Source organism: Pseudoliparis swirei, chromosome 9 (genome assembly GCF_029220125.1).
Source record: "Pseudoliparis swirei isolate HS2019 ecotype Mariana Trench chromosome 9, NWPU_hadal_v1, whole genome shotgun sequence".
NCBI classification, from domain to species: Eukaryota; Metazoa; Chordata; class Actinopteri; order Perciformes; family Liparidae; genus Pseudoliparis; species Pseudoliparis swirei.
In genome coordinates this window covers 4852851-4872677 of record NC_079396.1, presented here as the reverse complement: position 1 = coordinate 4872677, position 19827 = coordinate 4852851, and the positions used below count along the sequence as shown (strand labels likewise).

The window sequence follows — 19827 nt, the reverse complement described above, 5'->3', positions numbered from 1 at the left end:
GCCCATCTCCCCTAAACCCGGGAGCAGCACGCGCTCACGGGTCGCAGAGGCTGTGAGCGCGGATGAGGCCGTGAACAATGACAGGTGCACGCGCACTAGGCAGACAGTCATGTTGGCCGTATAACATCGAACAAGTGTTTATAGACACGTGTGCGTGTTGCAAGACGTGTGCAGTGTGCGCGTGTCAGTCTAGAAAAATATAACATTATCGAATCTTTACGATGATGTCAGCAACGTGTTAAAATGCATCGGAATTAATAAGTAGCTTTGTTTTTGCTTTGATTAGTCAACATGCTATGCAATATATTTGACCTATAGCATATAAGGATAATATAAACTTGTTTAAAAAAATAATAACTTCACCAATTTATTTGAGTATTATTGCTTATAGATTAGATTTTTTTATTTATTCCCAAGGACCAGAATGTATTATTTATTTTAAACGTAGCATTTGTATGTGAATGAAAGCGTCAAATGGTATAGGCGTCGTGCTAACTTATACGACACCTTCATGAATGGTTTATAATTAACATATTTAAAATAAAGCTTAATTCCAAATCGTAAACTAAACCTTAAAGAATGCCTGGATAAAAATAATTTTAAAAATGAAGGGAAACACCCACAAACTGTCTAACTTGCACAATAAAATGATGCTCCGTGGTCTACAAGGACACACTTTCGATTGAAAGATGCCAACTTATTATTGTGACCTGAGAGCAGGGTTGCCAGGTCTGTGTGACCAAACCAGCCCAATGGCCAATCAAAACAAGCCCAAAACCAGCCCAATATCAGAACTCAAGATATGCCCGTGCCACTGCTTTTAAAGTGTGTGTATGTGGGCGTGTCCCATGTCCATGTGTGTAGTGCTGATCTGGAGTCAGTTGGTAGGATTTGGGTAGAAATAAATTATTTCATTTAAAATATGGATTTTTATTTAAAGATATTCATGTAATTTGCATGCAAAATAGGTCTACCCAAACCAGCGGACAACAAATTCAACCCGCGGCAACACTTCAAAAGTAGCCCAATTCCGCGGGAAAACCGCGGACCTGGCAACACTGGTCGTCTCTCACTCAAAGGGGAACATACGGGGTCTCTTTGCCTCGTGTCCAGGGGGGGGAAACAGCGCCCCCAAAGACTTGTGGCCAAAGATATATCGCATCGGAACTACCATAGAGACGTCTTTGAAGCGAGCATTGTGACGTCACTCAACCCACCAGTTCTAACTGGTTCTGTGCTTTGAAGTCGCCTGTGACGTCACGGAGCAGCGAATCAGACTATGTAATACTCGTGATTTCTAGCAGGCGGCACTGCTCCTTCTTCGGAAGGAGTGGGGCGGATCTGTGAGTCCGTAGGAGGCAGTAGGAGAAAGTTCTAGGGATTTGCCTGCCCTCCCCTGAGTGTCGGCCATTGCCGACACATGGGGGGGGTTTGTAGGCAAATTTCCTAAACTTTCCCGGGTGTAGAATCGCCTACACCTTCTGCAGGTGTGGGGGGGGTTCGGTTTGAGTCACCTCGTGTGTCTCTGCCATAAGAATCCCTCACACCCCCCCCTGGGAAGGGAGGTCTGGCCGATTCACAGAATGGCTTAATTCTAAAATGAAAAAAAGAAATAATATAAAACAAATGAAATTAATAAAAAACGAATTAAATACAGTATATATATGCATATATATATTATACTGTATATATATACACATATATATATATACACACACATATATATACACACACACATATATATATATATACACATATTATATATACATATATATATATACACACACATATATATATATACACACACACATATATATATACACATATATGTATACATATACACATATATGTATACATATATATATATACACACACATATATATATACACACACATACAGTGCATCCGGAAAGTATTCACAGCGCTTCACTTTTTCCACATTTTGTTATGTTACAGCCTTATTCCAAAATGGATTAAATTCATAATTTTCCTCAACATTCTACACACAACAACCCATAATGTCAAAGTGAAAACTGTTTTTTGCTAATTTTTGCAAATCTGTTAAAAATAAAGAATGAAAACATAACATGAACATAAGTATTCACAGCCTTTGCCATGACACTCAAAATTTAGCTCAGGTGCCTCTGCGTGGCCCGGTCGGAGCCTCCCTCGCGCCCCGCCCACTGATGTGACTCCGCCCACGACACGGCGGCGACTTTGTGTCCGCGCACAGCATGTCCGCCGCGTCGTCCGCGTGCACGCGGGTCGAGCCACAGCTACACGCACACACACACTGAGATGGGGCGCGGCGGGAGCGCGCAGCCGGACCGCAGCCGACGGAGCACCGAGGCGTGGAGGCACATCTGCATGTTCAGCCACTGCTGCATTAATTACGGCTGGAACACTGGCGGTGTGTCGCTGATCTAAGCCCCGCCCACACTTCCACTCGCATTACTCGCAATATCCAAAACCACTGACATCTTTCTGCCTGGCTGGGAGAAGGTTTCGTATATTTCTGTCGTGGAGGGCGGGTCGGGGGTTCCGGGCGGGTCACTGTCCCGACTCGGGACTCTTATTTTGACACATACTGTAGATTCTAAACAGCCCTGGACCAATGGAAACAGTGGGTTCTTTTCTCATTACGTGTTATATTTTTTATGGTATGAAAGGAAAACACAAACTAACTTAAAAAAGGGTCTTCAAGACAATTATTTTCTGCGGTTATGTCTTTAGAATGCCAACTTGTCTGTAAGTTTCACAAGACAAGTCAAATGTTATTTTAATGGATTCCTTGTTCTTTGCAGTCTATTGGATAGCACTGTAGATCATACAACTTTATGTAGAAAAAACAATAAAAAGAATGGAAAAAAAGGTTTTATATGCAATGGATTCAATAAAAGCATGGGTTGATTCTGCCTACCCGCTGGTTTCTTGTCATTGTTTCGGACGGGAGAACAAAGTGTGGGATGTGGTTCGCTGATTAAAAGAAACGTTTTTTTTAAATCATTCACTTTCCATCATTTGCATCGATCCCCTCAGTCGGCTTCGGCCACGGCGAGCTCTGTCTGCTCCTACCGACCTCTTACAGATGCATATTAAAATGCTTGTCCATTATCCGTGTGATAATATCAGTATAATATCTTTTAGCCATCGTGACTGAAGGACAAGAGCGTTAACTTCTACTGAGTCGTTCCGATGACTGAGGAAGAAAAGGCATTTACTTATTCACTTGTAATAACAGCTTCCACTAAAGGGACTAATGTGCTGCACTTCATTTTTGGACACAACTGCTTCTCAGCTCCGCGCCATGATGCACCTTGTTGTCATGTTCGCTCTGCAGCGGTTGTTGTCTTCGTTGTTTGGTTTATTGTGAAAGGATTTGATTGACGACCTCTGATCTGTTCCCTGTGTATAAGCTGCATCGTGGCCTCCGCACGGACCAGCAGGACCCTTCAGCTTCATCTGGGACCACACAGTGCAATGTGCATTGAAACATAAACTATGAATACATACGTATTCATAAAGCTATTGTACATGTACTATATACTTGTTTTAATTGTCACTAGCCGTGGATGTCCTAGAAAGTGTAATAAAGAAATCCAGGAATGTGTTCTCGGGCCTTCCGGTGGCGAGAAACTGTCACCTCACGGCACGGCGGGCCAGGCTTCCATCCCAGGCCGTCTGTGTGGAGTTCAATTCAGTTTATTTGTATAGCCCAATTTAAAAAATTACAAATTTGCCTCAGAGGGCTTTACAATCTGTAGACATAGACATCCCTGACCTTTGACCTCACATCGGATCAGGAAAAACTCCCAAACAACCCTTCAGGGGAAAAAAGGTAAGAACCCTTCAGGAGAGAACAGAGGAGGATCCCTCTCCAGGATGGACAGAACAATAGATGTCATGTGACCAGAAGGACAGATTTAGAGTTAAACACATTCATAGATATGACAGAGTGTATGAATAGTTGGTAGTCAGCAAATTCCACGATGTAGACCTCCACGATCCACCAGGCAGTGTTTGCACGTTCTCCCCGTGGCGGCGTGGTTCCCTCCGGTTCTCTGGTTTCCTCCCTCAGCCCAGACATGCAGCTCAGGTGAATTGGACTCAGGTAGGAATGTGTGAGTGACTGTTAGTCTGCCTCTGTGTCTAAATATAAATACGCCTCATTTATATACGTCACTGTGATAAACCCTGCAGGCCTCGGATCGGCTGCAGTTTGGATAAAGGAATGGAAGGAATATCTTCTCTGTGACGTGATCAATAAATCCCTCGTGGACCGGTCTGTGCAGGTTTATACACTTTGGTTTATAAAGCTGGAACATTTGTTTGTTTCTGATCTTTAACAGCAGCAGAACGTCTCCTTCCCCGTTTTGTAATATTATATATTATTGTATCATTAATATAATATATTATTGTATCATTAATATTGTAGCATTAATCTTGTTAATGTAATATTATATATGATTGTATAAGTATACAATATTAGTTCTGTAATTTTATAGAATGATCACACATTTAGTATGTTAAATTAATAATCCTCAAAGAACTAGTAACTTTTAGACAAAGGTAAAAAATACAATATCCATCTCTGAATTATAATTATATATATATACATATATATTAGGGCTGTCAATCGATTAAAAAAAATTAATTAATTAATCGCACATTTTGAAATTCATTAATCGCGACTGACGGGTTGCTAATGAGCCTTACCTGTGAGGTGGGAGGTCCTTTGTGATTTACTGAGTGTTCATTGGTTGTTTCTTTCGCTAAATGTTGACAGACAAACGGATACTGTAGTAATTACCCATTCAAACTAATATTATTCATAAAGACAAGCCAATGAGTTCCTGTTGATGTTGACCACGTTACACACACAACAATATACATTAAATACGTCCCATTCAATACTAACATTACGGTGCTAACAACACACAGTGTTACAATGCTAACCAACACAAGTAAAGTAAACTATAGAAGCATTTGACCAACATATACAACTGAGAACCGTTCATTAAGTAACTTCATTGACAAAATGCGGCGTACGTGTGCGTACGTGACGCGTCGGCTCCGAGGCGGCGAAGCATTTGTGAGTCTTGTCGTTGCGTGTCTTGTTCGTACTTGACAATGTCTAAGAGTATATTCGCTATTCTCACTATTAATTGTCTGCATCACCTGTACTAGGTAGGCACACCAAAAAATCAATAGGTATAATTTAGAATGATAAAAAAACAAAAGAAACAAAGAAATACACACTAATTGTTGATAGTACAATAAATATCCACAAAGAAATAAGAATACAATTGAATATGATTGTCTGGATGATGTTTTCTGTTTGATTTTTGTTCTAAAAATATAAGAAAACACTTTAAATCTGAAGACTACTGCCTAATAGTCGTCATGTTGCCATTGTAATGACAATTGCTCGTATCCCGTGAGGCTCAATAAGGATATTTATTAGATCTCCAAGCGGCCCTGAACTCTCACCATCTGCAGAACAACAAACAGCACAGAGAGACGGTGTTTCAGCAGTCGACGTTTGAGTGTAATGTACATCATTGGCCAAAAGAGGGCAGTGCAGGACCACGCATCATCACCATCACACTCTGTTTCAGTTTCATAATATGTATTTTTATAGATAGTGTATGTAATAACCGTGTATTAAATATACAGTCGGTAATGATTAATAATATATGTATTATTATACATATTATATCTAATATAAGATAGTAGTGTATTAAATAGACATTGTGAAACATATAGTATGTATTAATATATTGATTATATAATAATAGATGTTTCATATATAATAACCATGTATTAAATATACAGTGGGTAATGTTTAAATAGTGCATTGAACACACAGTCGTTTATTATTTATATATTTGTACATTTTTCAACTCTTTTATATGATTCTCTTTAGAAATTACTAATATTATTTATTCTTCTAATATTTTAATTGATTATTATTACCTGTGATGTATTACTATATATCTGTTCTATTGTTTTGTTTGCCAACCGCTGCTGTCTCGCAGTCAGAGCGGCAGCTTGGTCACATGACGCGCTGAATAGTATCCCTCCCGTACTGCGCATGCTCGAGAGTGCGATGAGACTGAAGCGCTTCGGTACAAAGCCCTGATCCGATTGGACCTTACCACATTACCCACAATGCTAACTTGCAGCCAACTCAGCCACAGCCACATCAAAAAGCAAATAACTTGACAACTAAAGCGTTGGGAAACGTGCGGACGGTTTCTGTGAGGTGACCGTGAGCCCGGGAATATATGAGATACGTCACACAAAAAAAGAAGAAAAACAATTGCACCGTGACTGAGAATGATAATCGCCTGCGCTTTCGAAAACAGTCCTGATCTCACACGGTGCATTGTGGGTAATTCTCTACTCACAGGTGGCTCCACTGAGTAAGCAACAATTAAGGCTGAACACTATTTTTTAACTTTAAAAAAAAAATGCAAATACTTTTGTGATAATATGAAAAAAATTATGAATAAGATATATATTGAATTATTATTATTTCTTCTTCTTCATTTTTTCCCCACAATGCAAATACTTTTATAGTATAAGTCAAGGTTATTTAAATTGTAAAAAAAAAATATATATATATTTTTTTTATCTCATCTCATTGTGTCATTGAGGTGGCCTTTTTAATCAACTTGGTGCTGGCTTTTATCACAAATTGCAGACCTCTAAAATAAAAATAATGAAATATGCTAAAAAATAAGAACAACCACTTTTTAAAGCCAGCTTGCTACCTCAGCACACAGCATTTTATATATGTATTTATCCTTGAGTCAGTCCTCACCATCAATAACCTGTTTTTAATGTAGCTTCTATTCTGTGTTTTTATGTAACTCTCATTTAATGCATTGTGTTATAATTTCCACTTTTAAATAGCTGTTTTGCACATGCAAACCAATTATTTCTTACTTTTGCACACAGAAAGTAGACAATAAAGTACTTCCTCCTCTATTTGAGTCATTCCAGTTGCGGTAGGAAAACCTGGCAAGACAAGTCTGGAGTGGAGGAATGACCACGTCTACCAGTGTGGCTCGATGGCTGACGAGCACTTTTCCTTTAAGTTTACATTTAAAAAACATAAATTGCCCTCGTTTTCTATCACGAGCCGGCAATCAGTGCAACATTTTAGTCGTTGGTCTCTCTGTATTTTTTAAATTTGCCATTTGTGCCGAGACCAACAGTCCAGAGCCGTTGGAAATCTAAAGGCAACAGTTTAGAAATAACACTATAATAAGAAAAGAAATATATATATATATACAAAATATAAAAGAAAACAATATAAAGAAGGTGGTAATATGTAGTTTTTTATACATTTCTGACTTACAGATAGTAATAATATGTCACATATTGCACATCGTCTCTAAAATAATGGCCTAAGTCATTTTTACAGGTTTTTCAGAAAACATAAAAAACTTGATCACATGATGTGTTCAACTGAGGATGTACGTGATTTTAATCAAAGGTGGCCAGTATCATGACGAGATGATTTAGCAAAAATATAAAAATAAAAATATTCAAAAAATGACGTATGCCAATATTTTAGGAAGGTGACAACATGATAAGTGTAGAGAGGTATTGTTGGGTTATGACACATATTTTAATAGTTTTGTTTCTGCCATCAGTCTGGCAGGGAAGAAGCTATTGAAAAGAAAACCGTGTTCTGTGAGAGTTGACGCCGTCCGCTCGACTCACTCCTTCCTCCGGGACAGCAGCAGACAGTCGTTGAACAGGTGGAGGTACACCGGCTTGGTGGGCAGCTTGAGCTTCGACCCAGAGATGCTCATCGTCTGCGTGTCCACTTCCAGGAGGTCGCCGTGCTTCATCAGCCAGCGGGACTGAGAGATCAGAGGAAAGATCTACCGAGAAAGACGATGCGTTGCTGCGTAAGAAACACTTAAAGATGTTAAACGTTCACGATGCAAATATAGGAAATACATGTCGGATGACTTCGATCACCTTTCCCTCGAAAGTGATTTTCTTATTGAGGTGAATAAGTTCCTCCATCCTCTTCATTGACTGCACACTGGAGTTACATTCTTTGATGATCTAAGAAGACACATACCGACATCGGTTATTACTGTTGTGCCTCGCCAGCACATCAGCCAACCGGCTCCACGAGGTTCACGGTTCAATCCTCAGGCGCTTCCTGTCTGCATGTTAAAGAGCCATTGAGAAATGATATATTTATTTAATTCCAGACTCATGAGTCCATAAAGCAACAAATACAACAACAATATATAAAATACTCTACAATACAGGTACAATCACTGCAGTTAAAACATCGAAACATACAAACACTTGTTCCAATGTTTCCAGAAACAAGAACAATACCTTGTATTACTCTGTTGGCTCAGTTAAGGCTTTTATAATTACATTTTCTGAGTAACTTAATCATCATTTAAATTTATATATAAAATTCCTCAATACAGCATGAGTGGGAACATTATGAGTCAAGAATTCAAGGTTTTTTATTTGCCATTTGTGCATCGACCAACAGTCCAGACACATTGGAATTATTGTGCAGGGCTCTCCCAGTCGAGAGGTAAAAACACACTTTAATAAGAAAAATATAAAAACACACTATACATAAGGTGGTAGTATGTACACTATGAAATACAGTTTTAAAAACAGGTTCTAAACATAAAAAGGAGAGGGAAATGTTAATAAATAGGCCCTGAGTGCTGTTGCTGGCTTGTGAAAAGAGGGGAAGGGGGAGAGTTATTTTGGGGTATTGCACATTTTAAGAGGTGGAGAAAGATTATGTGGGGATAGTGCACAGATTAGAATATTGCACATAGTAATAGTAATGTTTCACATATTGCACATGATAAGCGAGCTGAGGTGGTGTTGGGTTGTTGTTTACACATTTTTCAATGTGTACTAGTTTTGTTTTGGCATCGGTCTGACTGCGGCAGGGAAGAAGCTGTTGAAAAAGCACGTGTCCTGTGGGTGACGATGCTGTCCGCTCTGCTGTGTCTCAGGCTGGGAGCTGGTGGAGTGAGTCTCCCGTTATTCCCTCTGCTCGTTTCCGTATTCAATTTAGTTTATTTGTATAGCCCAATTTCACAAATTACAAATTTGTCTCGGCGTGCTTTACAATCTGAACACATAGACATCCCTGCCCCAAAACCTCACATCGGATCAGGAAAAACTCCCAAATAACCCTTCAGGGGGAAAAAAGGGAAGAAACCTTCAGGAGAGAACAGAGGAGGATCCCTCTCCAGGATGGACAGAATAATAGATGTCATGTGACCAGAAGGACAGATTTAGAGTTAAAATACATTCATTCGTATGAGTGTATGGAAGGAAGTTGTGTCCCTATCATCCTCTCCGCAGTCCTTATGAGTCTTTGCAGAGCCTTCCTCTCTGCCTGTGTGGCGTTGCCATACCACACAGTGATGCCTGTGTCACAAACATAGGACTTGTCCATTTGGGAAGCTTGAGCAAGATTCTGAAAGCATCATTAAAGTGAGACAATGAACCCCCAGTTGCTCCCTGGCAGTCAAACATCATGTGTGTTTGTGATGATTGAATACAAACTCAAGAATATTGTTATTAAAAGCTGCAGAAATCCAACATGGGTGCTGAAGGAATCATGTCACCCATGAGCACCTTGTCCGTGTTTCCTTTTCCTCGCAACAGAAGTGCATGCAGCAGATCATGACCCAGTGCTTCTTGGCAGTCAAACCAAAGTTGGACGGCCGACTGGGCTACTTCGACTTGATTGGCTGCGACTTCATGGTGGACGAGGCCTTCAAGGTGATTGACTACCGTTCAAAAGTCCAAAAGAAATGTTGTGTAGAGTCAGATATATGACAACTAAAAACACAAGTATTTATTATTGAGCATCTACATTGTTAAAGCAAAAGACAAATGACTTGTGCAAATCTTTGAAAAGATGAATATTTATTTAAATACAAACAATATGAAGAAAAACAAATAAAAAAATCAAAGTTAACACAAATAACATTTAAAATAATCCTCATCCAGCTCCTCGTCCCAGCCCACACACGTGGTGTGATACCACCCAAACTGTCTCGATGTCTTCGGGAGTGTGACCTATTCACAGAATAATAATAAATGACTTTTAATTAAAGAAAATTATCATATTTTCATGGGTTTGCATACAAAGAAAGTTGACATTAATTACACGACCGTCGTGGGTCCAGCAAACGAGGAGCTGGATGATGATAGGTTTGGTGGCTGTATGGATAACAGAAAAAGCATAACCATGTTTTGTTTAGTCTTCATAATGACTAATGTCACCATCATGTTAATATATATATATATATATGTATATATATATGTTACAGTTTACATAAAGCATTTACGTTGAGCTGCAGCATCGACATCGAGTTAATCAGGAAAGCTGATGGTTTTCCAGAGCTGAGCAACGCCGATTGTCTTTGTGGTTTTTCTTTCCCTTTTAGTTATTGGCTTGTTGACTTATAATTCATATTGCTTCACACAAACACTCTATCCCCATCTGATACATGCCCGGCCCATCTGTCACATTTTAAAAGTCATTGTGGCCCCTGAGCCCAAAAGTGTGCCCTCCCCTGGTGTAGGATGTCTTAAAATGTCACTTTCCGAGTAGATTATTGGTAGACTTGTTTACTTTAACCAAAGCAGAAACCAACAGCTGACTTTTTTTTTTAGATAGCAGCCAGTCATCTGACATCCAGTTGCCTCACGCCACAGGAACAGCTCCGGCCTCGTGTGAACCCTCCCACCGTCTGACTGGAGCTTCAACCAGAAGAAGATCAACACCAGGCTACAGTTGTTGCGGCTTTGTTGTTTTGACTGCACCTCGCCGTTTCATAACCCCCTCATTATTTCCTCTCGTCTATCAATATTCATGAGTTTTGTTGCTGGTTTCTTCCCATGCTTTCTTCACCCACTCTCATCAAGGAGGCAGGGAGCAGCAGAGCCTCACGCGTCAACACAAAGCGGGTATAGTATCTGTTGCTGCTGCGGATTTTAATTTTTTGTTGAAACATCCAACAAATGGGAGAAGTTTAAATTAACAATAGCAGCCGGGTTTTTGTCTTTTTTGTCACGGTAAAGCGTCGATTGAGAAAACAACCGAGGAGACCTCTGCACACAGCCAACTGACGGGAAGGAAGGAGCAACTACGAAGCTGCGACTTTACCACTTTTATCTTCAATACGGCTTTGTTAAATAAAAAATGCATGCTGGCAAAAAAGGGAGAACTAGAGCTTAGCGACAGCACCCACTCCCTTCTCTACTCTCACCCACAATATCCTCTTTTGTACCCAACCAGCCCTCGGTTTTTCAGTTATCTCTTTGGTTTAAGTGTGACACACACACACACACACACACAGCAGGGATGAGCGTCTGGGCAGATGGTGCTCAGTGTGTGGACTAGAAGCTGAGACGGACGGAGAGAGGCACAGAGTCCTCGTCCGACATGGGATGCTGCAGTGTGACCCAGAGGCGTCATACTGGAGTGGACGAGGTGGGCCCGGATGAGATCGAGCTCCTGGAACCCTCTGGAGACAATTTAGGGTAAGAATATATACATGAATATAAGTGAATGTGTTTTAAAAGCTGAGAACTGGTTAAAAAAAAATAGGGAAAGTAAAAAGGTGGGGGAATTTACACCGTTGTGTCTGCACTTGGATCCTGGAAGAAGAAAACAATCTCAGAAAAGATTCAATTCCCTTTTTACCGCGATGAAAAACAGCTGCAGAACAACACGCATTACATCCATATGATTTCCACTCATCAGCATCCAGAAGAACAACAAGAACAACAAGAACGGAGAAGTAAATGGCTCCTATTTACTAAACGTGAACTTGGGGGACTCTGGTGATGCTGCACTGACGTGATTAGCAGTTTACTACGAGACAATAGCTGAATCATGGAGGGGTTTCATAGACAGTCAGGGCGGGACTAATCCCCTCTTGTTCTAAGGCTACGGGATTACCAGAGGATGATTACAACTACCAGTTCTTATGTGCGACTGTTCAATAATTACTACTTATGGTCGCAGCCCATTCACAGGCGAAGATGAGCGCATACACGACCGTTCAAAAGTTTGGGCTCACCCAGACAATTTTGTGTTTTCTCACACTTTTATTCATCAAATAATTTGCAAAATGAATAGAAAATATAGTCAAGACATTGAGAAGGTTAGAAATACTGATTTTTATTTTAAATATTAATTTTGTTCTTCAAACTTGTCGCTGAAAGGAAGGCCAGTTTTATAGCTTCTCTCACCAGCATAACTGTTTTCAGCTGTGCTGACATTTAAAAAAATGTTAAGGCTTTTCTACCCCTCCGTTAGTCTTCTAAGGCAATAACACAATGTACCAATAGAACACTGGAAATGGGCGTCCATATATAGATACTGTAGATATACACTATGTTAACAGTAACTGTTTTTCACTTTGTATAAAGTACTGACATGCGTACGGATCTTGACTGCGTTGGTATCCGAATAACATCCTGCTGAATAAATTTAAACAAATGGAAAAGCGGAAAGCATTTTTTTCATTTGTATTTAATGTTTCTCCTCGCTACCGTCAACCGCACTTTTAAATGTTTAATGTTTTTCCGAAAATGTCCTTAAAATCATGTTTATTTTTTCGCATGGACCAATGACACATACCAACAATTATAGCTTAAGATTACAATACAAGCCTGTAGATATTAAGATATCTCTATAAAGAATACACACAACTCAAGATGAGAATACTTTCATCACTGGTGACCTCACGACTGATACTTTTTTAAAAAGCTGCTTTGACTTCAAATAATCCCACTCCAGTTCAAGCTCATAATGATCCACCAAGCAGAGAACGGCGTCTTACCAAAGACAAGATTTACCAAAAGGACATCTTACAATGTTCCCCATGAACCCAGAGGGGTCCCACTATGATGCTGCTTATTTTTGACATGTTTTTAAAATGAGCAACATCTTATTTTCTTCAAGAAACGGCAGCAGTGCGACGTCGTCAGCTTCCTGGGTTCAAAGTTCATTGTGAGGTTAAAGCCACTGATTTATATCATCTATCTGCACATCATCTGTGGTTGTGAGTAGCTCCTCTGCTTCCTTTGCGCGTTGCATTGTGGGACAATACGTTACACAAACATCATATGCCAAAAAAATCCCCAATTTTCTGCATGCATTTTTGTTTTGAATATATTTAATTGTGTCACTTTTTTTTCTGTGTATGTAGTACACATTCAAACTCTGCTTAGAATTAGTATATGCTGCTTTGGCTACAAAATATGTCAGTAAGGGGGATATGAGGGCTACTCGCTGTACTCCTATTAACACCATGGAAGAATAGTAGAGGGATGTAGCTTCGCCTTGCTCTCTGTTCGCCATCTTTCTCGAAATGTTGTTGTTGGTGGTGGTGAAGAGGCTGTATCACCACGAGTTTTAATGAAAACAGCGCCGCCTATCGTATCGGATATGACATGCTTTCAAAGGCCAATGATTCGAATTACTCACTGCCATGTATATTGGGATAACAGCAGATCCCCCAAAAGATAGCATAGTCCGATTAAAGCAAGATTCGAATTATACCATCATGTAAACACACTGACTGTAAGTACACAGCATGTGGCTCACTTTGGGCAAACACTCACACCTTTTAAGTGCTGGAGCTCGAGTGTGGTGGAGATGCGTCTCCCATGAACCGTTCCCACAGTGCAGTTATTTGTGTTGAGGGCCTGACACGCACTGTTTACACACTAGCGGGTTATTTCCGTGACAAAAGTGAGAGATTCTGCATTCCCCGTTGTTGGTGTGATTCAAATTTACTGGAAACGAAAGGAGAGAGGAAACACTGCCACACAAACTTCTTTCTACTTGAATGAGTAATTGTCTAAATATGAAGCTTCCAACCTGCAACAGAACAACATTTAACATTTAGAAACAGAATCCCTCTTTCTTGTGCAATGTTTTGCTCAAATAACGATGACTAGAGACTTAAAACGGTGAAACAAACTCCAATTGGCTGCGTAATGCATGACTCATCTTTCTGTGAAACATAACAAATGTTGACAAAAACATTTAGTAACATAGAGTATGCAGGATTTTGGATTTTTCAACGAAGAACATACACAGTTTTTTTTTTTTACAACTAAGGGGAAATGGCCGACAAACTATTTAAATGTACAAATCATAACCAATACTATGTGCTGAAGAGGTGTCGTGTCTGTAGGTGGCGCTGTGGGGCAGGAGCAGGGAGGAGCTACGCCAAAGGATTTACTCCCACCAGCCAATCAGGGAGTGGCAGGGCCAACCTGCCCACATGTATGGAGAGATCATCCACTCCTCTCTGGTGACGCTCTACAACGATTACACACAGGTAACACCACCTATAACACATACATATATACACACACACATATAAGTATATATATATATATATGTATGTTTGTATATATACATATGTATATACATATATACATATATATGTATGTATATATATATATTCACATATGTATTTATATATATGTATATATACATACATATGTATGTATATATACATATATATGTATATACATATATTCATATATATATACATTCATACATATATATGCACACACATAAGTACATATATATGTATGTATATGTATATATATACATATATATATTCATATATATATACATACATACATATATATGCACACACATAAGTACAGTCATATATACATATGGGACAACCTGGTCATTTTAAGGGCAAATATTGTTGTCAGAATTGTTATTGTATTGTCGTGTGTTAGTCCCTTGCCGCCATCATCCTTATTTTCTTGTTATTATTATTTTAAATGCTTTGTGTTCACTTAAAACTCACCTGCTTTCACCTGAAGTAGCTGCAGGGCGATATATGCGTTCGCCACTAGGTGGCAGTAGCGAGTTTTGCCATGACTGGCGCCGTAATTTTTGTCTTAAACAAACAAGTTAGACCAGCATATCACAGACGGTGACGCAGCTATTAATGTGAGTGAGTCTGTCTTGGTGTTTACAGGTGAGAAACGGACACAATCTCCATATATAAAATAGTGTTTTGTTCGCTCGCTTTGGCGGTGATATATTTTGATAGTTATAAAGTGTGTAGTAGTTAAAGAGAAGACAGTTAATTCGCTGTTTAGCTAGCGGATGCTGATAGCGCGCTAGCGTTCGATTGCTTCCGGTTCTGTGCTGTGACGTCACAGCACAGAAAAGTGACTAGTGACGTCACGGAGCGCCGAAACAGAGTCTGTATATAGAGTGATTTCCAGCAGGAATTTACTCTGTGCATCTCACACAGAGCTGCCCTGACCTGTGACAGGGTTGGCTCTGAGATTCAGAGGCGGGTGGGTGGGATGGCGATTCTCGAATCGCCAGGACAAACAGAAAAACACACGAATCAAATTACTCCAAAACAAGACAATAATGCTTGTAAATCAAGTTTAATCACACACATATTCACGCTACTTTGCATTAAAAAACGATATATATATATATATGTATTGAGCTTTCTGCACAACAGCGTCATCTGGTGGATCTGGTGGGTGCCCCACCTGCCTTTAATGTAGAAACGCCACTGAACACACAGGTGTGAGGTGTGGCTCCACCCAGACATCAGACTGGAAGGGTTTATTCCGAAATCCTCTTCAAGAATATGAGTGGTAATAAAGCTCCAGTTGTTGGATTACATGCAGTAACTTGAATTTATGTCTGGCGAGCAACATCTTTCATTTTGGAAAAATAGTGAAACTGTTCAGTACATTCAATGGGACGAATAAAGGATATAAATAATATATTCAATGGGACGAATAAAGGAATATCATATCATATATATCATATTCCAAGCAGTTTGAAGAAATGTTATGTATAAATGTATCTGCTGGGTTAATGACTCAGAAAAATAAATACATTTGGTTTAATCAAACATAAAGTTTCGTCCTCCGCAGCTGTGGAGACATTGGTACAGCCGTCTATTCATAACGCATCCATAGTTCCATGTACTCTACTTGTGATTTTATTTGTAGTTTATTCAATTGATTGTTTTGTACTATCTGGACCTTGAGTCTGAAATCAAAGTTTGATTGATTGATTGATTTTCTTACATTGCCTGTGTGGACTGTTGCTGGAGACCCCAATGACACCTGCTGCACTTTATTTGTTTAGACCGCATTTTCCCATGTCGTTGTTCTTAAAGGGAATAATGGACAGAACACATTTTGAAATTGGTCCAGGATATAGAGAGAACACTGAAAACGTGCTTCAATGTAATCACTCGAGGCATTTTCGTACATTCAATGTTCGTCTTGTTTTTGCTGTACTGACTGGCTCAGCTTTTTATTGTAATAATATATTTTACAAAATAGTGAAATGCCTGAAAAGATATATTTTCTTCTTTTTACATTTTGCCTGATCCAGTCTGTTTGTACGCTTGTAAGTCTGTAAATGTCGAACAAATATAATCTCACGCCTCTTCCACTTTTTCCAAATTAGTCAACCATCACATTTAAATCTTTTTGCTCACACTATATGCTTTTTGTACTTTAACCAAACAAACTCTGAAAGCACAAAAACATTAGAAAATATGGTCCAGATAAAAAAACACACACGTTGGACAGGAGCATAGGAGCTCAGTATCTGCTGGTGTAAATGGGGCATAATAGCTTTTTCAGGGGACAATAATGATTTTTAAAAAGCATTATAATCTCTTCGGAGGAAACTGAATCACATCATTTTTCTGACAGCTTGTGTTTTCCTATCGCAGTTATTTTGCTGTAAATACTAATTTACTAGTTTTGCGCATATTAAAACCTAATATCAAAAATGTAAATATATACAAAATAATGCCAAGGCAGTTAATAGCTGCTCCAGATATTTCTGGTTTATTTTGTTCATGTGTAAGTTTAATGCTTCACCTTTTGTTACGGTCACACCGCAGGACATTTTGCGTATTCACCTTAAAATATAATCAAAACATAACAGATATTTCATACAAAATCATAATTTTAAAAGAAAGTACCATAATATGCTTCACTACCATGTGTTGTTTAAGTGGTAAAATGCATCTAAATAAACATTCACACTTAATTACAGAAAAATCATGTGTCATGTCATCCACCCATGCATGTGTATATATATATATATATACATGCATGGGTGGATGACATGACAGATGATTTTTTATTTATATATATATATATATATATACATTCATACATATACAGGACTGTCTCAGAAAATTAGAATATTGTGATGAAGTTCTTTATTTTCTGTAATGCAATTAAAAAAACAAAAATGTCATGCATTCTGGATTCATTACAAATCAACTGAAATATTGCAAGCCTTTTATTCTTTTAATATTGCTGATTATGGCTTACAGCTTAAGAAAACTCTAAAATCCTATCTCATAAAATTTTAATATTTCCTCAGACCAAGTAAAAAAAAGATTTATAACAGCTGAGTGTTTGTCAAGGCTCAGGAAACCCTTGCAGGTGTTTCGAGTTAATTAGACAATTCAAGTGATTTGTTTAATACCCTACTAGTATACTTTTTCATGATATTCTAATATTTAGAGATAGGATATTTGAGTTTTCTTAAGCTGTAAGCCATAATCAGCAATATTAAAAGAATAAAAGGCTTGCAATATTTCAGTTGATTTGTAATGAATCCAGAATGCATGACATTTTTGTTTTTTTAATTGCATTGCAGAAAATAAAGAACTTCATCACAATATTCTAATTTTCTGAGACAGTCCTGTATATGCACACACATAAGTACATATATATACATATGTGGCACATCATTTTTCTGACAGCTTGTGTTTTCCTATCTCGCAGGGCATCCTTCCCCTTTCTGGACTTTCCTTGGAAGCGGTCTCCGTGGACCCTAAAGCGCCACATTCGCCGCACATGTTTGAGATCAGCGGTGAGTCGGTGGAAACTGAAAACACGGTGTACAGTACTGAGCATGACTTTATGTCGTCCCCTCTTTCCTCCAGGGCCAACGGTGGACTCCAAGGTCTTCATATGCGCCAGCGCTGCAGAGCTACAGAGATGGATGCAACACATAGAAGACAGGAAGTACAAGTCAATGGCTCAACCCATGAGTCCCTCCCACTGCGCCCTCTCCTATCTTGTAATTAACTTCTGTACTTCTGGTTACAACTCCACTTTAAGTTAGATCGTAATGAATACATTGATCATATCTTATTCTGATTTCTTTCCCAGTTACCCTGTGATGAGCATTGGAAAAGAGAAGAACTGAAAAAGTACTTACTGCAAGCTCCCATTTGGCAGTGGGAGGGCTCGCCGATACAGCACATGGGTCAGCCGGGGTACATATCCATCGTCCACATCATCAACACACAGAGACGGGTAATACACACTCTGTCACACTGGTTTAAGAATCTGCAAATGAGAATGGATCAACTAATTGGAGATCAAATTTACAGCCAAGTAATCCGAAGAGATTTTTATTTTTCCTTTACGGCCTTCCATAATTACCACCTGATGGCAGATCAACCACCATTTAAAATAATACTTATCTGAAAATTAAGACCACATTTCCTTTTATAAAACACTTCTTCTAAGCAAGACAACGTGGCTGCTCTCATTTATGGTCCATCATTTATTTAAAGTTACTTATTTACATTAAATAATTATTTAGATTGACTACAAATTGTGTCTTATTTGTGCTATTTGGGCATCGTTTCAATTCATTATAGCATTGTAAACTCGGTGTATATCATCATAATAAAGCCAAATGAGATCAAATACTTAATAATACTTAATAATTATTACCAATTTTAATAATGGACAAAATATAAGAGTAACAAGTTGTGATAAACTGTTTGCTACTTGTGGCACATTAAAATAAATATAAGTAAACACCCTGTATTATAGGAAACATTATTTGACATAGTGTGTTGTCAGTATTGAACGGCTAATCCAACAGTAGCAGTGACCTGGCTTGGTTCTTTCAGGGCCTCCAGGAGAGACTGATGGTTCTCTTCCCTCAAGACGTCCTGCTGCTGTCAGTTGACAACAAGCGTCTGAATATAAGATATGAGGTAGTGGAAAATGACTCTATGGGAAAAATCCAGAATAACACCTCGTCAACCACTGTGGCATAACTACGTGTCCCTGTAACCTTTACACATAATTTGACATATAGCATGGGTAGAACATTTTGTAACACACACACGCACACATACACAATATAAATGCTTTTCTTAATCCTGGAAAAAAAGGTTTTATTGGCGATAAATATTCACATGTGCCCGCGGTTACGTGGAATACCTCAACATGCGAATCGACTTTGCACCAACGAGTTTGTTTTCTTTGACCTGCAGCCGGACAGAAACCGCCCCGTTCCTGTGAGTCGCAGCGCACCTCCACTCATGCCAAAGCTGCAGAGGAGCAGGAAGGAGTCCCAGGAAGCCGTGACGCCAGCCGGCCAACGCCACATCACCGGCCGCAGCTGACTCGTGGGAATGTGAAACAAGCTCGACTTTTATTACACGTCTGAAACGACATGGAGAGAGTATGTACAGAACGACTGTTTTGTATAATTGTGCCACAAAATGAAGAGACGGCAGCGGGGAGGCGCTGAAATGCTCTCGCCCAATATGAAGCTAGTTCGGGGATTTAGTTACTTTTATTTCTCAGAAACAAGGTCATGACCCAGTTTAAGGCCAGAGCTAAAAGAAATGTTAGTCTGTAGAGATATTAAAGTTTATTTACTGGTGGAAATAGTTCTGAAGCAGCTGTACATATTTAGTTTTGATGTCTTTTACTTTAA

At 39.1% G+C, this 19827-nt stretch overlaps 2 protein-coding genes across 2 annotated transcripts in view; one reads left to right on the top strand and one right to left on the bottom strand.

The window, feature by feature from the left end:
- The window catches only part of LOC130199038 (uncharacterized), a 30627-nt gene that overhangs the window by 9402 nt on the left and 1398 nt on the right, over positions 1–19827 (top strand). The window contains exons 2-8 of the mRNA XM_056422214.1: positions 13000–13047; positions 14240–14386; positions 17865–17952; positions 18026–18162; positions 18255–18401; positions 19010–19096; positions 19379–19569. Coding sequence (XP_056278189.1) covers positions 14330–14386; positions 17865–17952; positions 18026–18162; positions 18255–18401; positions 19010–19096; positions 19379–19510 — 648 coding nt within the window. The 5' untranslated portion in view covers positions 13000–13047; positions 14240–14329 and the 3' untranslated portion in view covers positions 19511–19569. The remainder of the gene's footprint in view (positions 1–12999; positions 13048–14239; positions 14387–17864; positions 17953–18025; positions 18163–18254; positions 18402–19009; positions 19097–19378; positions 19570–19827) is intronic.
- LOC130199037 (rho guanine nucleotide exchange factor 19-like) lies at positions 7729–8083 on the bottom strand. The gene is made up of 2 exons (XM_056422213.1): positions 7998–8083; positions 7729–7897 (listed from the first exon to the last, which is right to left on the bottom strand). Exons 1-2 carry the CDS (start codon positions 8052–8054, stop codon positions 7730–7732), a joined length of 225 nt encoding a protein of 74 aa, XP_056278188.1. The 5' UTR covers positions 8055–8083; the 3' UTR covers position 7729.